Below are 23,037 nucleotides of genomic sequence, written 5' to 3' on the forward strand. Positions count from 1 at the left end.
TTTTGTCTTACAGATACAATTACAATGAAGAGTTACCTTGACAAAATAACCTGTGTTTATTATCTTGTATAGTATACAGTCAAAGTCACACGTTTTCAACCGTGAAACCTCTTTGTTTAGAAGAACAATATAGTCACCCGGTCACAGCTTAAGGGCAGTCAAAAATGAACACCATTATTAAAAAAAGAAAAGAAAAAAGAATGACCCATTTTTAAGCTCAAGATATTCACAGGACTTCCTGCTTGTTAGCCTTCAGTGCTTGGTCATTGTGGTGGTTGTTAGCCGTAAAAACGATCAAAACATTCCTTGCAAGGTTTCCATTGAATGTTATCATTTCTTACATGTACGTTTCCTGTATGTGCTGATAATTGTGGACGCGCCCTTAGGAACCCCCTCCAGTACACTGAAAGAAAACACCAGCAAGCAAGAATCTTAATTGAAGACCTCTTTATATTCACTGTGTTAAAGTGAGGCACACTGTAAATCAGGACTGTGAGGAAGAGAAGATCAGGGCAGCTTCAACCAGCTCATGTCATCAGACCTTTAAAAAGAACAACAAAATACATAATGTTAACTACAGGACAGAGGCACTGGAACAATTTTTAAAGTGGGGGTGCTGAAAGCCGTTGAACAAAACTGTAACCCCTGTATATGATGGAAGCCATGCAAAGCTGTCGCACCCCCAGCTCCAGCGCCCCTGCTACAGGATTATGAACAGCTAGAGATGAATAGCTAACATGAAGATAATCAAGCCCATTGCTGAAAGTACAGTCACTGTGCTGAGAAGTATCTAGTCGAAGTTACTTTGTACTGTATTGTCAATCTACACCAAGAAATCGGTCTGCATTACTTAAAGAACTAAACGTAAAAAAATAAACATTATTTGTGAGATTAACTAAAGATTACTTGCAGCATATATGAAAACTCCTTTCATTTTTGGAATGCATACATCACTCACTTAGCCTGTGCTTTGGAGATGGTCCTCCCAGAAGCCATGACCTCTGCAACCTGGGAAACACTAGGGTCAAAGTTCAAGCTGGCGACAGCCACCACCACGTCTTCCCTGAATCCCAAGAAAAGAACGTCAATGCAGGGGGCCACATTCCAAGGGACTTTTAGCATAGAGTAGCAAATCTCAGGGGCCCAGCAGGGTCATAATATATAAACAAAACAAACCAAATATTTTAAAATAACACATATTTATATTTACATAAAATAACACTTCTTCTCTGTTTACTGCTACAAATATTCAGCAACTGCATTTTCTTAAGTAATAGCCAGGATTCAGAGATAGAAATACAGCTTACTGGTTAGAAGCCGAGTTTTATATGTAATGCTATATATTTTAATGTTATTTATGTGTTATATTACTGGTTCATATCTATTACTTTTAATACTTATTGTGGTTCTAAGCAGCAATATGTTTGCAATACTGTTATTAGAATTATTATTATTAATAATATTTGTGTTTAGGCTGGTTAAAGCAGAAGCTGCTGATTGTACTGTACTTGATATAAAAGGCTAGAAACTTCATCTCTTCCACTTTTCCTTTCATGATGACCTCAGTGTGTCCTTCTCCATAGCCTGCAATACAAACACAAGACAGTACTGACCCGGGCTTACCGTACAGGAAAGATGAAAAGACCCCAGCAGAGACCCTACCTGCATAGCGGAAGCTTTTTCCCATCAGCATCGTCCAGAAGAAAGGAACTGAGTTTATTCCCACCTGTTTCTTCAACATGTTTAAGGCGGCGATCCGTCCTGAATTAAATGGAAAACAAATCAGAATTAGAAAACCTGCACTTATTATATTTGGTATCAGTTCAAATTCAGGTTACTGCAACAGGCTTACTCTCAATTTACTTGAATTGCTTACTCTACAGCATCATCCTGGCTTTTGCAAAAGGGGTACAACCAGCAACTCGTTCAAGAGTTTACAGCAAAGAGCAAAAACATCCGACATTAGGTAAAGAAGAGGGACAGGGCTGATTAAACAGAATGCCTTCCCTTTAAATAGCAGCCACGGGGTACAGTAGATGCTTCAGAAAGGTCTGAATATAAACCATGAATCCATTTTTAAAGCATCCCATTTGATGATCAATGTAGTCTGCTGATACACTTCAGTTAGGAAGCCTTTCATTCCTGTTTTTACAGATCGTCAGTGTAAGCAGGGTATTAAAAGAGTTTAAACAGAGTGCTTGCAGATGCAGTTTTGATTTCCAACCCCTTCACATCCTAGCTGTTTCTGTTACCATGTGCATGCGCCAGCTGCCAGTGCCCAATATTGACCATCTTGTCTTTCCGTAGGGAAAGAGGAAATGACGTCACGTCCCCTGCAGCAAAGACACCTGGGACACCGGTCTGCATAAACTGAAAATAAATGAGAAAGAGAGAGGTGCTTGGATACGCCATTCAATTGCTTTCTTAACTTCGAACTGCTTCAAAACCAGATCCTGTGGTTTGCAATGAGCTCTCTCTTATCTATCTCCCCATCTCTTCCCAACACTGGCCCTCATGCTTCGAGTGGAAAAGCAGACCTTGTCAACGATGACAGCTCCCGTTGAATCCAGTGCCACCGTGCTTCCTTTCAGGAAAGCCGAATTGGGCTGAACGCCTTACGGAACCAAAAGAAAAAGAACAATCGGAACCAGCTCAGGTGTTGTTTTTTTTTAAATTGATTTTTGCTCAGAATCAAAAAGATTAAGAAACGCAAAGTGCACAAAGCGTTCTGGCTCAGGCCTTCTTCGTGATCGTGTAAAAAGGATCTGTATACCTATGCCAGTGACAAACACATCGGCCGGCAGGATCTTCCCACTTTTCAGCAGCACTTGTTTCACCTGCAAAGCAATCGTTCATAATTTTAGGAACCCAGCATACACAGAGGATAAGGTTTCATTCAGTTCTTCAGCACATTCAGCCACGTTAACGAAGCACTTATTATTGTGAAAAGGAAAAACAAATTGGTTGTGTTACAGAACCAGCAAGATTTGTTTTAATTAACATATGCTAGAGGGGAGGACCCTGCAGCACCTGTTTTTCATATATCACTGTATTTCGAATTGTGATAAAACTTGGTAAGGATATTCCTTATCACATGTTCAGATTGTCAGCCACGAGGGATATATGGAGGCCCCCTGTTTGCCCTCCTGATTGGTTGTTTACAGCTGTGATGTACTTGTTTAAAGCTGCATTACCTTTCCATTCTCTCCCGTTAACTCCGTCACACCGTCCTCCATATAGAACTTCACATTCTTTTCCTCCAGCATCTTCAAAACACACCAGAAAAAAATCAATCAAAAACCATATCTACTCAGAATCATCCGACAGAGCGGTTTTCATGTCAGGATGCATTCCAGTGATTTCCACAGGCCAGGTGCTGTGTGGAAGTCTTAAGCACATACCTTCCTGGCAACTCTGCCAATCTCTGTGCCCAGGGTGTTCTGATAGGGGACCGCGCTGTTTCCAATCACAGACACGCTGGAGGCCGTGGCAGACAGGTAAGACGCCACCTCCATTCCTGCACAAATAACATGGCACATGTAAGCTTGAACTAATTTCAATAATTTCTATTATAACTCAGTTACTCAGATAGATCCTCCCTGTGAATTATATTTGCATATCGTAATACTGTCCCAATAGATATTGCAACTGCAGAACCTCGCTTTAAGAATCTTCCTGCAGTTACTTAATGAGGCCACCTGGTGGTGCTGTGTGATATGCAAAGATGAACAAAATATAAGCCATTATATTGATTGATTGATTGATTGATTGATTGATTGATTGATTGATTGCTCTTCAGGATATAACCCATGAGATCTCATTCACAATCTTGCATATAGGATTCCTTAATTAATATGTAATTAATAAAACTATCCGAACTGGCATGGGTACCTATGAAGGAGGTGCCCAGGATCACCACATTCTTGCCCAGCGCTGCCTGGTGAATTCGGCTGCTGTCCTCAGGCGTGCGGAGCAGAGTCACATTGTCCAGGTCCGCTCCAGGACAGGTCACCTCCCTCGGTCTGGGGATTAAGAAACACATATTTATTCAGGGTAGATCTGTTTACATGTATTAATGGAGGGTTAGGGGACTAAGGACTGGTGAAAAGAACAGGATCAGAATTTAAAGAGATTTTTTTATATATAAATTGGGAGTGGGATCAATAATTCTGAAAAAAAAACACACCTTCAAAAGGAACATTGCCATGCAAGTATCTGTGTATGAGTCTGTACAAAAACATTTTTTAAAATCCTGACCTAGAGCCGGTTGCTATCAGCAGCTGATCATAGTGCTGCACTGAGCCGTCCTGGAAAGTGACCATCTTTTCATCTGTGTTCACCGACACAGCCTGGAAAAAAAAAACCGAAAGAAAAGCACATGACCCCACTACTGCAGTGTCCCACAGTGCTGCTGAATTTGATTGGCTCCGCAGAGCTTACATGCACACTTGCAGTCTCCCAAACCTCACCTCCCTTCTCAACCACACCTCGATATCACAGGACTGGTAAAAATCCAGCTGCCTCAGCAAGATACTGTCAGCTTTCACGTTCATGGCCTGAAAAATATTATAAACACTGGCATTGCATTTGTGTTTGTTACAATACAGTACCTCTTTGTGCAGGCTGGGTTTGCATCTGTAACAGCAGTGCACCACTCATGCTTATGCTAGGCACTGTGCTTTCACTGCACTGCACTTGGAGGTCATTCTACAGCAGTAAACTGTTCAAACCTTGCTGAGCTTGGTCCTGTCGTAGGGAGGAAGCTCCTCTTTCGTTGCCATGATGATCCTCCCCCCATAGCTTTCCTGGCGGAGAGTCTCTGCACAGACCAGGGCAGCAGGACCTGGGGATGCAGAGGAACATGAACTCCAGCCCAATCTCCTTTCCAAGGACAATGCAAAACTATTATGCAAAAAACGTCCTTTATTGAGAGCCCTCACATATACGAAGTTATTTGACTGTGGAGCCGCCCCTCTTTGCTTGGGGACTCTCTCCTCACCTCCTCCAATGATCAGCACTGTGCTGGAATCCCCAGCCACTCGGCAGCCCATCTCTTTCACCCTCCTTGTCTTCTCCAGGTCCTCAAGGGGAACACAAGAAATATACAGTTATTCAGCAGACGCCCTATTATCGAAAGCAATGGCTCATACAAACTGGTCCCCAGCACCCAGGTATGGTATGTACTCACCAGAGCAGTTTGGGAAAAAAGAGGGTTCTACTTACTGTAATAAATAAAGAGTAAAAAGTGAATTTGACTGTTTACCTTTTTGTTTATTGATACAAACACCTTGCTGTTCTCGATTTTGACCTGTGAAATAGTTAAAAAAAATAAATGGTGTTATAAAAACTTAAATACATACATACAAATATATATATGTGTGTGTATGTACTGTACGCAGATGCATTTTATTTCACTGTTCTACTATAGTTACCTTGTGACAAGGCAAACTGTCCAGACCAGGGTATTCCTCAATGTCTCCTGTTTTAATATTGAAGCAGGCCCCGTGCCAAGGACAACGCACTCTGCTTCCTGAAAGAGCTCCTAAAACAAACCCAGAGACGTGACAGGGAACCGCTGTGAATCACCACAAATACACAGCAGCAGCAGCACCTGGACACACAAACAAACCGATCTGATCGTCCCATCAGTCCGGTTTTACCTTTGCTGAGAGTCGCTCCGTAATGGGTACACAGGTTTCCAACAGCGCTGTACCCCCCCTCACTTCTGACCAGCAGCACTTTGTGGCTCCCCACCTCCACCTCGCGCATCCTGCCAGGAAGCAGACAGGCAGGGGGGTGAAATCAAGACTCGCGGTTCGGTTCTCTGACTTCACTTTCGCATTGCTGTTGAAGCCCATTTTAACACTGTAGATTCAACCCCTTGTGAAGACCCCACAACCCTTTTCTCTAAATAGCGAATTTAAGAGGCGTCACGTGGGATATTAATAACACAGGAGTTCTAAGTGAAAGGAGAACGAAATAATATTCAAACTTGCAATGCAGTTGTTATGCAGGTGTTTTTATTAAAGGAGTCTGAGTTTTAGAAAGCACTCACTCTCCTTCCTTGAGGTCAGACTCCAGGCACACCATCTCTGTGATCTCCTCCGCCTGACCCCCCTCCTTCGCTGGGTTCAGTTCAGCCATCTCTCCTGGGGGACAGGCAATTCCTCGTGATCTGCACCTTTCATGTACATTCATATGTTGGGGTTAATTCACATTTTTAGAACGAGTTCGGTATGGGGTTGTCTTGCAAATGAGTCCATCGCGAAGGGGAACATCCACTTAACTTCTGTTTATTTATTGTTATGCATCTGATGTTATTAACAATTGCTGGTGTATGTTGTGAAAAATAAAACGTATTCATTAAAACCGAACCCGATCTGAAGATTCAAAAACACAAGCAGTGAGAAGCAACGTCACAGTGCGCGCAGTACACACCACGACAGAATAGAACACAGACGGAGCCGCCTAATCGGGATACTGATAATCGGGATATCATCTTATATTGGATACAACTCTGGGAGACGGGTTTTTTCCCAATGCTATTTATGTCGTTTAACTGGGACGTCATTTTGTTTAACTGGGGTACAGTATTTTCAAATGATGAACGGAAGACGGGTTCGTGTAGCACAGGGCAGTGGGTACGCGATTACGCTGTGACTTGCGTAAATTGAATAAACCACGCTGAACCCTTGGGAGCTGCTGGAGTCTCCTGTGGTTTCTCAGGCTGTTGTTGCAAAGAAAATTGGCGTGTCAACATCGCAGGTGCCTCGCCTTGTGATAAGATGCGATTTCACTATTTTTCATTTAATGCAGACATAAAAAAAGCGATTCATTTTGTTTAAGAATAAAACAACGACTTGATCACATTAGCTGCGCAGTACCCCAACACAACAGAATAAAACAGAACATCAAATAGCAGCCTAAATATTCTACAAGTGGAACCCGGAAACCTGTAGTAACAACCATGTACATAACACATAAACTTTGTAATTACAGTACTTACTGTGTTCTTCCGGTTGAGCAGCACCCAAAGCAGCCTGTAGACAAACTAGTTTGACAACCACAACTGGATCCTGTCGCTTGGTAACCATGCAACTCCCATTCACAGTCCCACCCACCAGGGCCGGCGTCAGCTTTTTAACATCAATCCTCAATTTCTGATATCAGCAATTCTACTGATATCAATAAGGTTTTGTTGATATAAAAAAATAATAATTTTTGATATCAACAATTCTCAATATTATTTTTATTATCAGAAATATATATATATATATATAGAGAGAGAGAGAGAGAGAATTGTTGTACATCAAATGTATTAAGACTTTGAATTCGTTATCATCATAACAACAGTTTAATATTAAATAAATAAATACTACTAATAACAACAACAGTAATAATAAAAACTTCACTTAAAAAACCAATTCACAGGCTCTCTGGAAAGATGAATAATTGAATTTGCAATTTAAACATTAAATATTTAGCAATACTAAATGTACAATAACTGCCAATCTGTAAATCTGTAACAGTGGATTCGTTTCCTAATAGAATACAGGATACCATTAACTTTCAGAGGAATAAAGGAAACTACGGTGGGGCAGCATCAATATAGTGACGTCAAATATTAGAATGTATTGATTTCCCCGTTAAAACTCCCATCGACTACAGTCGTATTTAATTAGGATGGGATTCATGCAACAGTTAGGTGGTGCGGCCCATGAAATACGTGTATCGTTCCACTAGGTGTCGCTGTTCTTAAAGCCCAATAATGTCAACACGAAATGGTTCTGAATATGGAAGTTTGTGTGTGTGTGTGTGAAAGTATTATTATGTTGAAAACCAAAAAAAAAAAATCTAATCTCGAGGCATTTCAGACCTTCAGTAAAGCCGCCCTGCTTTTACTGTACGCAACGTGCAACAGCTGACAAGAAAAAGACGCGTAAACATGTCTGGTGTTTTTATGAATGTTATTAAAAAGCAAGCTAATGTTTTCAACATGTGAAATCACAACCATTGCTAACTATGAACAAAATCCAACATATTGCAATACCTGGCGTCGTAAACCATCAAAATACAAAAAAGTACACATTTTTAAGAACTACATTTGGCTAGTGTTTAAAGCAGCCTCATACTCCACAGTGAAGTGTAGGCGGTGCAAAACTCGCTGAGCGCCTCTAAAAGACTCGTCACCACCGCGTTTCCTTTCTCTCCCTCCCATAAAGGGCAGGGTCTAGTTGTTTGGTAACTGAATAAGAAAAAAAGTTACACAAGCGAGGTCTGGATTTGTCATCGTTTCATAACTGATCGGCTGTACTTACAAAAAAAGGATTCAGGGCTTTGACTTTAAAACCAAAAAGGGAAGAGGGCATCGATGTCGGCTTTCCTTGCATTTTGGAACAGCTTGGGGGATGCAAATAACCCGTTTTTATTATCTAACTAAATCTAATCAATCATGCTAGTTAGCTTATAAGCCTTGTAAGTAATATTTAAAACTTTATCTTTGTTGATGAGGCGTATTCAGTTAACGCTTTTTTTTTTAAATACACATGAGCTTTTTATATATTACAGATAATATTTTTTTAAGTTATTTCTTTTTTTAATAAATCAGAATTGTATTTATTTATTTTAAATAAAAAAATAAAAAAACATGGAATTCAATCCTGGCGTGTTGATCGTGGGAGCGTCGTTCGGGTTTTTCAACATCGTTAACAAAGTATTTGACAGGTTACCCGTACCCGAATCAGCGCTCAGAAACACTTGGAAATGGAAAAACATTTCGACTTCTTTGGTTCACAGTTTAATAACAGGGATATGGGCTGTGCTATGGTGAGTACCTATCGGATGCTGTATACTATATATTGTTTTAGATTCCGACATGTGTGCGTGTCGAGTCTTACTGCTAGAATAGGTCGGTATTTCATATAAGAACAGGTATACACAACATGTTTATTCATACGTTAGCTTGCTTTAGTATAGTCATGCAATACCACACCTCTTTTCAGTCTGTTATGAAATACTGGCGTAAGTTTTAAATGTCTCAATCGTTGCCAAATTCAATATAATTTAATTGTGTGCGTTGGCTGGCGGTATTTATACTGGTAGGTAACCAATAACTAGACTGGTTTTTAATGCTATACTCCTCCTCCTCCTCTGAACCAGCACTAGTCATGGTCCGAATATTTGGCTACGTTTAGAATGAACGCCTGTTTAATTAAAAATACGAAACATTCCGTGTGTTAGCATGTATTAACCCGATTTCTTTTTGTGTCTGCAGTTTCTATGTGCACCCTGAGATGGCGGAAGATTTGATTTACACACACTCCGGATTCTCGCACACGCTGATCTCGGTGTCTATTGGTAAGCGGTTAAACAACACAGCGTAACAACACGTGGAAATCAGCGTCCAGTTTGCAAACAGCACAACAGCGGATCAGACGTATGGAGAAAGCCGCTCTGCTTCCCTTCAAACTCCCCTTACGCTATAGGCATGGCTATACTCACGTGGAAATGTTGTTACAAAACACACGCGTGTGGTATACCGGCCACGCCCTCCGCCTGTTTAATTACGAAAGACAACGTTCCCTATACCCTGCTGATGTGCTGCCGAATGCTCTCAGCTTCTCATACCCTGCTGTCATGGGCCGCGCGTTTCTCCAATTCATTGATTTCCCAGCACAAGTAACTCTTAACCACGGCTCCCAACTACCGTGTTATAAATAGGGAGCCACTACATTTAAAAAAAAGTTTGCCCAAATTTGCTTTAATGTTTTGCATTATTGAAAGCTGCTGTATTGGGAACCAGTTGCCTGGTGCTTATGTAACTATGGCATTGGTTATTCGACATGGGTGTGGACTTGTGCTGTATTTACCAGCAGACAAGACCACAGCAACAGAAAGCCACAGGGCAACATGGCTTGAGGTTGCCACAGGGGAAACTGAAGTAGCCATCCACAGTGTAAACTACAATATCACTCCTGATCTTTGTGCCAACCCTGTTCTATGTTGAACACACTGAGAGGAGTAGTTTAATCGAACCTCCATCCAGACCCTGAAGTAGTTCAGTGTCTCATTTTAGCTGTTAAACCTGGAGTTGGATGGCCCTCCAGGACCGTGATTGGACACCATTGGATTAAATGGTAAACAGTTGTACATGTAAAAGGTTTAAGCGTTTAATCTATTAAATGTAAATTTGCAGCCTTACCAGCAGGAGTGAGATTTTCATATCTGGAAGTGCGTAGGTGCGTAGGCTGAGGTATTTCAGATAGCACTGCTGCAGTCAAATATCCAACAACATTCTTCTCTACTGAGGGAATCTGCAGTCTTGCTAAACAGTGAAGAGGCCAGGCTGTGCGTGCGTGCGTGTGTGCGTCCGTGTGCATGTGTGTGTGTGTGTGTGTGTGTGTGTGGGCAGGTATTACTATCAATGTGCGGACAAAATATGAGAAAATGTCCCAACAGGGATAGTAACTCCACTATGTAAAACACCTTTTTAAGAACTAAATATGCCTTAAATGTTTTTTTTTTTTCGTTTTTTTTAAGTGCCAAAATATTTAATTTGTTGTCGACTTTCACCCTGTGTGGAGTTTTGTCTGACTGGAGTTAGAAATAGTAAATAAAATTATAGTGAGTCAATGAGAAGTCCTCACAAATATAGGAATGCAAACGTGTGTGTGTGTGTGTGTGTGTGTGTGTGTGTGTGTGCGTGTGTGCGTGTTTGCTCTGAAGCTGTCATTGTTTGGTCCACAGTAGGCATAGACAGAATAACATTCCAGGGATATTTCCAGCATAGCTGGTGTGTTAGTAGAGGCCTGTGAATAGTGTGGGAGCGGGGTTCCAGGCACGAGGTCATCATTACAGTCGGTCACATGACCACCAGGGATCGGCCTGAGTTTTCAAAACAAGCCAGGCATTCTGTTCCTACTTCCTCCCACAGATAGTGCCTCTATTCTCTGGCCACAGAGTCACAAGAAGCTAATTGATTATAGATACATGGCCCTGCCACGGTGGTGCTAGAAAACAACAGTGTGTGTGTTATAAAAGCAGAGTGGAAGTATTTATATATAATAAATGTATTTATTTAGTATCCCCTTCCCCAATCTTAATCAAAAAGGAGGGATTGTTCTCTGCTTCATTGTAGGGCAGCTGTGATTGACAGTGCATCCCATTGCTCTGTCGTGAAGAAGCTCAATTCTTGTGTCAGTGTCAGTAACCACTGCACACTAGTGTAGCACCTGGGTTCACTGGAATAACGGGTCGGACAGCCTTCAGAGGCATTCTATTGGGCCCCCCAGGCTTTCAACACATGAAACTTCTCTAGTCTGTTGTTATAGAAGCCATCATCAATCATTAGCAGTTTCATGAAAAATAACTTGAGATAAAGCGTTGTGAATGGGGCTCGTTGAGTACATTAAAGAGGAGACCAGGCTGTTTATTGCAAGGTGACCATGGGAACGTGTGAAGTCTTGGGTAGTGATAATGCACCTTTAGTGAAAAACAACACAAGCTCCACTTTACCTGCAATTAAGGGCTTAACTCAGTGGCATCTATTTATCACAGACTTTTACATTTTCTTTTACATTTGTGCTGTATTGTGAGGGATGGAAATATGACTCCCTTTACATAGCTTGATTAGCTCCAGTGTATATGCAACACGCTCAGGTGTGTCTTATTAGACTTGAAGTAAAACCAGCAAATGATCAAAGAGATATGTAATAGGAGTCTTATTTCCATCCCTGACGGGTGTGGCACACCCCAACCTGTTTGTTTTCAGTGAGTTCTCATGAATGCATTGATTGTCTAATTGCATGTCATTTTTTGACTACAGTCCCATGTATTTTTTCGCTAAGGGGCCCTTCTCTGCACCTCTTCAGCCCCTATGTGGAATCTGCAAGTTGTATGTTAATAAGCAGTGCTACCAAGCTAATGTTCTCCCCAGCAATAGGGATATAAGGGAAACACTTAGTAATACAATACCTGCATGCAAAAAACACATGCATGAAAACAGCTTATTTTAAAACTGCTCCGGCATGCAACACATGTTTGTACCCTTGCTGATCACTTCAAGCATTTGCCAAGTCTCATGATTTTCTACATTATTTTAAGAGCAGAAATATTTAGGGCTTGGCATGTTATCCATTTAAATCATGTGACTTAATTACTAAAGAATAGCTTTTGAAATAGCTACTGTATACAATCACTGTGTTCGTTTCGTCAAACCGAATTGTATGCTTCACATTTTGTTTCTGTTTACCTTCATTTTCCTTCCAGTACCTTCTTTATGGTAACAGCAGCCCCCCCCCCCCCTCCCCCCCCCATTAAACGGTCTCTGTTGCCATGGTAATGTTCAAAGTGGGCGGCTTCTATAAAAGGAATCCTGAATTGGCCATCTCTTCTCTTAGATACCATCGCTGGTGTTGCCATAGTAGCCAAGACCCAGATGAGAGGAGGCCAGGCCTGTTCCATTTTGAAAATATTTTCTCAATGAAAACGATATCCCAGTTATTTTCATCCTGCACCAGTAACACCACAACCTCTGCCACTCTCAGACGCTTTTTATTGTTAATTATATAACATGTTCAAAAGACATTCCCAAGTTCCATTATATGACTTGTGTGTGCACCACCAGGTTATCGATAAAAAGACCCCTTGAACCCAGATTCAGCGATTCAGTGATCTCCGCTATAATTGAACGTGGTTTTTCCCAATTTAAAGTGGAAGACATATTTCAGTCATCGCATTCATGTTATTGACCGGTCCTCTTTCAATCATTTCCAGGATACTTCATTCATGATTTTGTTGACATGATTCGTAGCCAGAAGCTACACCAATCCTGGGAGCTGCTCTTCCACCACACTGTGGTAAGTACCTTCCTCACCAAAACACGTTCAGATAGTGCAGTACACGGGAAACAAGAGCACATCGTCACAGCTGGGAAACAGAGTGCTGAGGGTATGAATGGGGTTCCCTAGCTCCTCTTCTTCGATTTTGACTGATTCAGATTCGCTGCAGATGGATTTATTTTCATAAGTTTTCTTTTGGCTAAGTGGGGGGGGAGGGTGTTGCAAGACAACTGAATGTGATTTTGCAAGTTGCATTTGGTTGTACAGAGTAGTGGTGAAAAAAGTAACTCTTGCAAGGCTCTCGTTTCCTTCTGTATTGTGCGCATTCGTCTTTTTTGTGCATGACAGTTCAGCATGAGAGGGAACGGCTAGACGTTTCAGTTACAGTGTTCAGAAATTAGGATTTAAGTTGTGTTTTTGTGCACGTTGTACTGGTTTTACTCAAAATCGATTCCTGTTCAGGTATTTATGAATGGGAATAATATGCTCTTCTTTCTTGTTTGATGACCAAGAAAAATAACTGCATTTCTAAAATGTTCAGTTATACAAAGATACCTAATTTAAAAAATGTCTGTTCAGTTTTTACAATTTATTTTATTTACTAAAATTTAAAGTGTTTCAAAACATTTTATTTTCACTCAATGCATATTCTTTTCGATTTCCAGCTTTCGCAATATTTATTCAAATGAATAAAGGGCAGTTTAGATTAGGTTTATTTATAATGTTACAGGTTTAAACATATACAATGTTTTTAATTTGACATTTTCCCAGGGAGTGCTAATAGTGGGCTGCAGTGCCTGATGCAGCCGAACAGGTGGGCCTCAGGTAGAAAAGTTTGGGAAGCCCTGCTGTAAGACCCAAGCTGAATTGTAGTTTGAAGTTAACTTTGCTGTCGAGTGCAGGGGTGCCTGAAGGGCTGTGGTTTCCTGCTTCATTGCATCAACTCTCCCGGCCGGTCGCCAGAATCGACAGGCTCTTTCCCTTTGAGGAAACTGTAAATGCTGCTGATGGTGCCAGGGTTTGTGGAAATCCTGAACAGTGCTATTTGTGGCTCCTAAGCAATGACAAGGAGGGCAAGCTTGAGGAGAAATAACACTGCATCGCTCGCTGCAGGATTGAACCTTCTTTTGGATCCAGACTAGATGTCGTATAACTGTGTCTTCAAAAGGATTCAAAAGAATAATCTTAAACTGGCGTTTGGAGAAGATTAAGGCAGACAGTGTTCATAGTGTAACACACCCACGTGCTGAATGACTTTCACATTTGACGTATAACCAAAAAATAGGAAACATTCGCCAGTGGAAATGCAGTTCAGTGTCAGCCCCAGCCTCTGTGTTTGTAATCCAGCAGTGCGGCTGCCTGTTTGGTAATGTCTGCCCGTGCTCGATAGCCAGTGGGTTCAATCCCTCCTCTCCTGTCACTCTGCATATCCCGTTACCTTTTATTGCAGTGTGGGGCTGTTGCAATAAGGAATGAGGGCACGGAATGCTGGGATGTTGCATTATAGAATGTAAAGTTCTCAAAAGTTCCTTTTAATATCCTGTGCTGTTATGAAGCCCCTCCCAGCTTGAATGGTGTATTTCACTGTATAAACTGTATTTTATTCGATCAGTGTAGACATTCTTTTCTGCCTTGTGTCTGCAGCGCTTTCCTTCTCTGGAAAAGGCCCTTTTTACTTGTTTTTTCTCCCTCTGGACTAGTCTTTATGGGTTTGGAAAACGATCTGGAAAAACTACAAACTAGCCAGTTAGGTTGATGATATCATACCTTCCCTAGGGAAAACCGTGAACCTAAAATGTTCCACTTGAGCCGTTGTGTTTTTTCTGAAACCTTAAAACAAAAACTACATTTCTGTACCCCCAAGAGGAGGCGAATTCCAACCTGCATTGCTGAAGAAGAATAACAAAGTTTTGAACCCCCTCCCCCAGTCTCTCGCTGGCTTCTCTGTGCACAGACAGAGGCTGCCGTGGTGATGAATTAAGAGAGGCGGGAGTCTCTTGGGTGGACCCTGGGTCTGACTGGGAGCGGTTTGGTCTGTGGACAGGCAGCCTGAAGCAGCTCCATATGGAGACCAGATGCGCTGGAGAAAGGCTGTGTTTGCTGCTGCTGTTAAGGGCACTGCACTGCTAGTGTGCGTTTCAAGCCCTGCCTTTATTTCTTCAGAATGAAAGCCGAAGAGGTTTTTTCGAGGATGGTAGATGAATCGCGTATAAGAAGGAAACATTCTCTGATGATGATGTCATTTCGAAATCCTGTTAAACTATGAGCAGTTCTTCCTGAAAGTGAATAATCTCTCAGTACCGCCAACACCCATCTGGATATGTTTGGGTGTGTTTGGGTTGGACACAGGCGGTACATGCTTTATCTGTTGTGGCACTCCTGTCACTTAGTTACTGTAGCTCATACTGTGCAGTATATTGGCTTTGCAGGTAGTATCGAGGTTGAAGCAGCATTGCTGTATGTGAGCTACCTAGAAAAAAAAGATCTGTTTAAGGTAGCTGTCATTGGAAGCTCCCAGAGATGACTGCACCCAAACAGGCTGTTGCACGTAGCTCAGGAACAATGCATTGCAGCTGTCGAATGATCCTGGTGAAAGAGAGGCATTGTAAATGGAAATCATTAGCCCTGCCTGTTAACTTTATCTGATCTTATGATGTGATAAGGAAAGTGCCAACCTGTGAAGAAAATAGTAGATTCCACATGGTGAGCCTTTGTCTTGTTTTGTGTGTGTGTGTGTGAGAGAGAGACCAAATGCACAGCAGGAACAAGTGCTGGCAATGTGCCAGTGACTAGATGCAGAGCACATGTACTCATAACACATGACTGGAGGCTTCAGCTGTCATTTTTTGGACTCATTTGCATAGTTCTTTAGGATTCTTGATTACAAGGAACTCATTTTTATTTTAGGCATGGTTGTGGTTTTTGAGAACCATTTGTCATGGTGGGAAATGCAACCTCTTTAGTAGAACCAGGACCTTAAAATGACGTTGGGCCAGCGCTCGCCCTGATCACAGCTTTGAGACGTGGCAGAGGAGGGTCAACGAGGGGGCGCAAGGGGGAATGGAAGGTAAACAAAGAGGGGCCCGAGTTTTTAAATCATTTCTGTGGCTTTTCAAGCAATACAATACAATACAACACAATTCACATTCTTGTAGCGCCTTCAGTGTTTTAGGGGGTAAACTATAGGAGTTGTCAATCTAACGCTGTGCAAGTACAGAATACACATTTCCAGTGTCAATAGTATTAGAATTGCATTAACCATGATACAAATCTGTCAGCTAGAATTTTGCTCCCAATATCCCAGGCATGTCATTTCAAGCAAAGGTTTTTAAGAGCAAAGTAAATCACGACAAACAGTCTTAACGAAATGACTAATTAACTACATTAGATCCAGGAGCTGGCTGTCCTCTCCCTGTAAAGTTGTAACCTTGTGAATGGACTTTAGACTTTCCCTTTGTTTGCATTGCTTGTTCCTGTGTTGCGAGGTCTGGAAAGTCACATTCTGGTGCTGTGTGTAGACCTATTGTTTGAGGACGTCAGTCAGTTGGCTGGGTCAAAGTTGGTCCTAGATTAAATCAAAATTTATTACTCAGTGACATTTTGGTTCTTTAATTGGAAAATGCAATTCAGTGCTTAGATTAAAATAATCACTTTTAACCCAACCAACATTAGCTTTCCAGGGATGGAAATAAGACTCCCATTGCATAGCAGTTTGATCCACTCCTAGCTTCACTATGAGTTTTAAGACGACACACCTGAGCTTGTTAGCTACACACTGTGGTCAATCAAGCTCGTTTTAAAAAATGGAACCGGCAAAACTGCTATGCAATAGGAGTCTTATTTCCATGCCTTCATTCCAGCATTTGTAAAGTGGGTTTGTTCTGGATTACTAAAACAAACCAGGTCATGCTAGTTCATGGTTATCTTCTGTTGCTGTTTCTTTGTGTTGACCTCTGTGTGTAATCCGGGCATGCTGTGAGTGTCTCACTGATTCGCCCCCTCTTGTTTCTGTGTTATCTGCTTCATATCCTGTGAGACAAACCCCAGGATTTCATTGTAATGGCTATCCGAATGAAACAAAACCATGAACTACTGCAATGAAGATAACTGGGACCATATCTTCAAAGCGTTTCCTCCATTGTTTAATGAACTGCTCTATTTTGTTTAAAGAAGAAACTCGAAATATATCACTTGAGGGAGCTTCGGCTCTGGCACTCCCGCGGGTTAGGGAGGCAATACCGGCGATACAGCGGACCCCACCAGCCAGGCACCTAGTGAGCTCGGGCGGACACCTGCAGGGCTGGCCTTTGTCCTCCAGAGGTCGCTGGCTCGCTGACCTCCACTCTCGAGTTCCTGGGTGTAGAAGAGGAAGCTGGCTTGGTCGTGGGATCGAAGGACCTCCACTGAACCTTCAGTCCTCCTGAGCTGGGTGGGGTTTTGCTGTGGCGAGGGGGAAAAAATGATTGGATATTCTAAATTAAATCAGAGCTAAAATAATTGGGGAATCCATTTTTAAAAAGGAAGGCAATGTAATAAAAAAAAACTCTTAAAACCCCACGACCCTGGGCTATTTCGTGAAGCTCACAAATAGGTACGAACAAAGAGGTACTGGAAGGCTGAGCAAGCTAATTTGTAACTCTCTTGCTATAAAGAGATAGGAAAACAGACAAAATCTGAACTGATTGTGTTTTATGACGACTATAGTTCGTCTCCACTTAGGGAAGAGACAGTTGGCAGTAATCTGTGTGTTATAGCCTGCGTTGAAGATTACCAGTCCGTATGAAAGCTTAACAGATGGTCTTATTTGCCTAATCTACTTGAACCTGGTGATTATTGGCCACCTGATGATTGTGTAAGTGCTTTCGTAACTTAAAAAAAAAAACCCCTAAAGACTCTGCCCTTGTAGAGCGGTGACTCGGTCATGTGCTTGAGTTGACAAAGTGGTGGTTATGTCTTTGTAGCAACTGGAAAAATAAACATCAGCTGCCACACATGACCATGGTCATGCAAACCTGATTACCCCCTAACTGAGTTTGTGGATCATGCACAGCAGCTAAACTGAATGAATCAACCCAAACTGAGTAAAAATCTCTGGGTAGGTATGAAACCAGGGCTGTCGTTGTTTCCATCTGCGCTTTACAGTCTAATTCATTTCCCATGTTTTGCATTGTTAGATATCAGTAACTGCTGTCCACTCCCATTTTTTTCCTTTAGGAAATCCTCAGTAGCCTACAATTTGCAAGAAACATCAGATTATTTTTTTTGTGTGGGGAAGTAATGCATTCTCTTCAAAGTCAGGGCCTGAAGAATGTTTGTATTATACTCTCCTGGTTTTGTGGACGGAGTGCCGTTTTTATGTAATTTGCTGGTTAGCTAAAGCCTCCTGCTGTGAAAGTCAAGATCTGTTCACCCTGAAACTAACCATCTGTGGCACCACCTAGTGTACAAACAAAGCAACAACACTCAAAAATGACCTGACGTATTGACATAGTATAAATCAGAATAAATCAGTGAAGATGTTTTCAGCATTCAAGGATGTCCCGATTTCTAGACAGAGCTACTGTGGGGCTTTTAGATGACTTCATAAATATCTGGATGGCTTCAAGGAGCTCATGTCCCTGCAGCTACAATGCACACAAAGTGGACAGCCAACAGGTTCTGTTGAAGCTGAGTGCACCGACCAACTGTTAAACTATGAAACCACATAGCTTATTTACAAAAGGGAACATGTTTGAGGGGCACTGCAGCTACTGGCTTATTAACCCATTGTTACAGAACTATTACTAGACCATTGTCAGCGCTTATGTAAATGTAACTGGGCAAGCAGAGCTACTAAAAATATCACTTGTACTCCACATTGTAAAGCTGGCAGCACTAGGGTCGTCCATTCACATGCATGAAGTACAGCATGGAAGAAGCAGGTGTTTGTGAATTGTATGCGAGTAATGGCACCAATGCAGAGATGAGGGCTGAAATAAGTGACATATACCCAGAAGTGATTCTGTCCTTGGTTTAATCGATCATTTGAAAAGCACAAACCACTTTCAATGGCACTGTCCATCCTGAGCAAATAACTGCAGAAATCTTATCGTGCTTGTATATGGGTGATAAAAAGCTTGGTGGCGTGCCAGCTCTGCAGTTATCTGGAATTGGCTGGGCTCACAAGGACTTCCTGTGAGTTACATGACTGTTCTGTTGACCTCCTACCCTGGCTTAGGTAAGAGGCACAGCGGTAGTTATAAAACGGGGAGTGGAAGGGCTTGTGTAAGGGATCGGGGGCGGGGTCGAGGCTGGTTGAGCTCAGGTGCAGTGCAAGGTGATTGGCCACGCGACCCTTTTCAAGTTTTTCTTTTTTTTTTAGCTGCACTTGCAGAAATCTAACTTCCCCCCATGGCTGTTTTTATTGAAGCAAGTTTGTGGTTTGCATAGCAAGGAATCCCTTTAATCTTCACGCAGCTGTGCTCTCTACAGCTGTGGCCAAAAGTTTTGCATCACCTAGAATTTTAGGATTGAGACATACGAACATCATTTTGATCTTTTATGTAACCATCATGTAATCAAAGAAACTGTGAAATGATATCGCAAAAGACTTCTGGAAGCCGTAATAGCAGTACAGTATTTTATATTAGATTTTGAAATGTTTCGTTAAGCATATGGGAAAACTACAAAGCGCTGTGTAGTGTTAACGTCACATTATTCAGCAGGTTGCATTCAGCTTCATGATGAGTTCATTCTATAGGGCGATGCTTTTGGCCGGAGCTGTAGATATTGATCTGTGTATTGATGAATGCCTTTATTCTGCAGGTGATCACCTGTTTCGGGATGTCTGTGCTCCTCAGCCAGTACATCGGCTTTGCTGTGGTGGCCCTGCTGGTCGAGATCAACTCCATCTTCCTCCACCTGCGGCAGATCCTGCTGATGGCCAGCCTGTCCACCAGCACCTTGTACCGGCTCAACAGCATGCTGAACCTGGGCACCTACGTGGTGTTCCGCATCAACACGCTGGCATGGATGACCCGCTGGCTGGTGCTGAACCGCGACAACGTGCCCCTGCTCAGCTACACCGTGGGCAGCCTGGGCATGGCCGTCATGACCGCCATGAACATCGTGCTCTTCTATCGCCTGCTGCGGAGCGACTTCCTTAAGTCCAGCCGCGAGGGCAAGAAGGACAGCGAGGACAAGGAGAAGTAGAGTAGCCTGAGCAGACTGGCCGGTGTGATCCGGGCCTCTCTCGGACAAGCAGCTGGGGGGGAGGGGTTGGGAGGACCCAGGCAAGGCTCCCCATCCTCACCAAAATCAGGGGAGCAGGGTGTGGCCGAGTGTAGCTTCAATCATCATTTACATTTTTTTTTAGATTTAATCCTTCTGAGTGGTTCTGGGTTGTGAGTCTGTGAGCTTGTTTGGAGAATCCTAATAGCCGGGGATTGAAAACCTGCCCGGTTTCATTTAAATAGACTTTTCAAGCTGTCAGCCCCACCTGCTGTATATGAAGAATAGGTGATGCTTGCAGGGTTTGTAAGTCACACAATCGCATGATTTGGATGGAATGAGTAAAGCTGATCAGTCCTGGCATTTAGGGTTCTCTAGACAAGCTCAACGCAATCTTGAAGCCAGGGAAAGGCAGATTTCAAGAAACTGTAATAACAGAATATTGGAGCCCAGAACCACCGAGAATAATTGCAAACACCGCGACATGGCAAGAGCAATGTAAAAGCTTTTAAAATTTACATTTAAACCGAATTAAAATCCCCATGATGAGAGATTAGTTTGACAGCATGGTGCAACACCCGTGCGACTTTTAATCTTTACATTTCAATTCAGTCAAGAAAGTTAAGTCAAGTCCAGCTTTTTTGAAGGGTTTGTGTTTGAGACGCACACACAGTTATAGACTGTTTAATACTCTCCCTGTAAAAAGGCTGTAGCTCACTTGCATGGCTGGTTTCACAGGTCCTAACTAGCACTAATCTTGGACTACCTTACTTAAAGTAACATTAGGTATCCTGTGTGCCTTGGTGCTAATGAAGCTCCGTGAAACCTGTCATAGACTTCATATTTGGTTCTATACCAACAAGGCATCCTTTCTCTGAATCACTTTCCAATGCAGCATTTCAAAACAACTGACTTCCTAACCTCTGTACTCAAGCCAGAATGAGAGCACTGACATCTGCTGACCGTACATGTGCATTACAGCACTTCTTTTTCATTAACCTACAGGAAGAAAATAACTACTTTGAACTGGTGTGATCCAGACCAGTGTACTCATGAGCTGGGAAACAGATCAACTGATCATAAAGATGAGAACGTTTCCATGAAAAAAATAACGAATCCTGAAAATGCTCAAGTGCTTTTCCCTGTGCTTTTTTTGCTGTGAGATCAGCAGCCACATCTAAATGCCAACTTGACTTTGTGGAAGGAAAACTTGATCACTTCTCACACTCTAATCAAAACTTGATTTTGGCACCCTCCAGCGCTTGTGAGAAAACTATACAAGTTACACATTTTTTTATTTTCTCTGTGCTTGTAAGCCACAACTGAACACTGATAAGTATATACATACTGTAGCAAGAAAAAACCTGCAATGGCTCACACTGCTGTGCAAAGTGATTAACTGTTAACCACCAAACCAACATGTTTTACAACCTGTTATGTAGCATGGGTGTGTATAACGCTGTAAATCCATCAAGGGGATCTGATGGGAGAAAAAAAACAGAGAGCAAAGCTTTTCCCATCAGATCCAGGAGATGTAAGTTCAGTGTTAAACACATGCTGGTATTGGTTATGTTTTACAATATAATATAGTGTACTGTATTTCTGGCAGCTGTCTGGTGTACTTCGCTCCCTTTAAACCCGTTCCTGGTGAAGCTGTGATGAAGCTCTACTGTAAACAGAAACGTGACCACTAGCTAGCTCTGTATCCTGATTAAATCAAATGCCAGGATTTTGATGTCCATCAAATTGCACTGCATGTCCCAAGACTGTTTCTGCATGAAAACGTATGTGTGTGACATCACGCTGGCACAGACTACCACAGGAGGATTTCCATCTCCAGATTCTGATATGCAGACGTGCGCTTCCATAGATGTGTGATTGTGTGCAATGAGCATGCATGACATCATAGTGACCTCAGAGCCAAGAACGAGGCATTCTATTCAAGAACACAAGGGAAACATATATATATATATATATATATATATATATATATATATATTAACCAAAGAGCTTTGGAATAATGTGCTTTGTAATTTTTTTTTTTTTAAATGAAGAAAGTAATTTGTTTTTGTAATGTTCTTATATATATAGATAGATGTGTGTGTGTATATATATATATATATAATTTGATATTGTTAGCCACCATAATTGCATTGTACTGTAATTATTATTATTATTTATTTCTTAGCAGACGCCCTTATCCAGGGCGACTTACAATTGTTACAAGATTTCACATTATTTTTACATACAATTACCCATTTATACAGTTGGGTTTTTACTGGAGCAATTTAGGTAAAGTACCTTGCTCAAGGGTACAGCAGCAGCGTCCCCTACCAGGGATTGAACCCACAACCCTTCGGTCAAGAGTCCAGAGCCCTAACCACTACGCCACACTAATTACTGAAAAAGAGTATCTAAATCATTATAATTCAATTTGAGCACCTACCTCTCGCTTGAGGAAACTGAAAAAAGCACAAAATGACATTTTGAGGGCGTTCAGTGGTGAGCTGTTCAGCTTTGTGCTTCTGAAAATGATGATGTTAAAAAGCACTTATAGATAGAGTAATGGTATAAATGTGAACGCTGTAATGAGGTGGGGTTTTTTTGGTATTAAAGCAGCCTCTCAAGCTCTGATGTCCACCCCCTTGTACAGTAATGTATACATACATAAAGTGTTGGTTTCCTACAATCTTGTCTACATTGTAAATAGAATACAGTGCTAAAATGTCTTTTATTTAATGGATTACCTTTTTTGTAATTAATGGGAATGTAATGATTTGCATGGCTGAATGGCAAAATAAAGGAAATAACCTAAATAACCTGCTGAACACGTGGTCCTTGCTTTCTTGTCAAGCACGCAATTCTAGAAAGCACCAGAAATCTGTTTGTAATATAATTATTTGTCTATTTGTGTCTAGGAATTAACATTGCCAGCGAATATTTGAGGGTTTTTTTTCTACATACAGAATAGAGTAGTATGTGTTGTTGA

At 41.8% G+C, this 23,037-nt stretch overlaps 2 protein-coding genes across 4 annotated transcripts; one reads left to right on the forward strand and one right to left on the reverse strand.

Moving 5' to 3' along the window:
- Nucleotides 1-32: 32 nt before the first annotated feature.
- Nucleotides 33-7,135, reverse strand: LOC131701705 (apoptosis-inducing factor 3-like). 3 transcript variants are annotated; one of them, XM_059001274.1, is made up of 19 exons: nucleotides 7,007-7,135; nucleotides 6,056-6,181; nucleotides 5,661-5,770; nucleotides 5,433-5,542; nucleotides 5,264-5,308; nucleotides 5,000-5,081; nucleotides 4,731-4,843; nucleotides 4,470-4,556; nucleotides 4,258-4,349; nucleotides 3,892-4,022; nucleotides 3,402-3,517; nucleotides 3,195-3,266; nucleotides 2,774-2,837; nucleotides 2,538-2,614; nucleotides 2,253-2,370; nucleotides 1,663-1,761; nucleotides 1,509-1,584; nucleotides 959-1,063; nucleotides 33-541 (listed from the first exon to the last, which is right to left on the reverse strand). In XM_059001274.1, the coding sequence occupies exons 2-19, from the start codon at nucleotides 6,142-6,144 to the stop codon at nucleotides 508-510; spliced, it is 1,620 nt and encodes a 539-aa protein (XP_058857257.1). In that variant the 5' UTR covers nucleotides 6,145-6,181; nucleotides 7,007-7,135; the 3' UTR covers nucleotides 33-507. The 3 variants fall into 3 exon arrangements, with proteins under 3 accessions (XP_058857257.1, XP_058857256.1, XP_058857258.1); XM_059001273.1 differs by having other exon boundaries at nucleotides 6,056-6,149; nucleotides 7,007-7,104; XM_059001275.1 differs by lacking the exons at nucleotides 2,538-2,614; nucleotides 2,774-2,837 and having other exon boundaries at nucleotides 6,056-6,149; nucleotides 7,007-7,104.
- Nucleotides 7,136-8,207: 1,072 nt separating this feature from the next.
- Nucleotides 8,208-22,871, forward strand: LOC117963393 (TLC domain-containing protein 2-like). The gene is made up of 4 exons (XM_059001228.1): nucleotides 8,208-8,826; nucleotides 9,275-9,357; nucleotides 12,775-12,857; nucleotides 19,644-22,871. The coding sequence occupies exons 1-4, from the start codon at nucleotides 8,648-8,650 to the stop codon at nucleotides 20,028-20,030; spliced, it is 732 nt and encodes a 243-aa protein (XP_058857211.1). The 5' UTR covers nucleotides 8,208-8,647; the 3' UTR covers nucleotides 20,031-22,871.
- The last annotated feature ends 166 nt before the right edge of the window (nucleotides 22,872-23,037 follow it).

This window comes from Acipenser ruthenus, chromosome 26, assembly GCF_902713425.1.
Source record: "Acipenser ruthenus chromosome 26, fAciRut3.2 maternal haplotype, whole genome shotgun sequence".
Lineage (NCBI taxonomy): Eukaryota > Metazoa > Chordata > Actinopteri > Acipenseriformes > Acipenseridae > Acipenser > Acipenser ruthenus.

What these genes read in the sequence shown, in the direction of transcription:
- LOC131701705 (XM_059001273.1), bottom strand. Translation starts at nt 7,094, where the DNA reads ATGGTTACCAAGCGACAGGATCCAGTTGTGGTTGTCAAACTAGTTTGT. An exon ending in CTGATAGCAACCGGCTCTAG is followed by an intron (nt 4,023 to 4,257) that starts GTCAGGATTTTA and finishes CTTAATCCCCAG; the next exon opens with ACCGAGGGAGGTGACCTGTC. An exon ending in GCAGCTGGCGCATGCACATG is followed by an intron (nt 1,762 to 2,252) that starts GTAACAGAAACA and finishes CATTTAATTCAG; the next exon opens with GACGGATCGCCGCCTTAAAC.
- LOC117963393 (XM_059001228.1), top strand. Translation starts at nt 8,648, where the DNA reads ATGGAATTCAATCCTGGCGTGTTGATCGTGGGAGCGTCGTTCGGGTTT. An exon ending in GCTGATCTCGGTGTCTATTG is followed by an intron (nt 9,358 to 12,774) that starts GTAAGCGGTTAA and finishes AATCATTTCCAG; the next exon opens with GATACTTCATTCATGATTTT. An exon ending in TGCTCTTCCACCACACTGTG is followed by an intron (nt 12,858 to 19,643) that starts GTAAGTACCTTC and finishes TTTATTCTGCAG; the next exon opens with GTGATCACCTGTTTCGGGAT.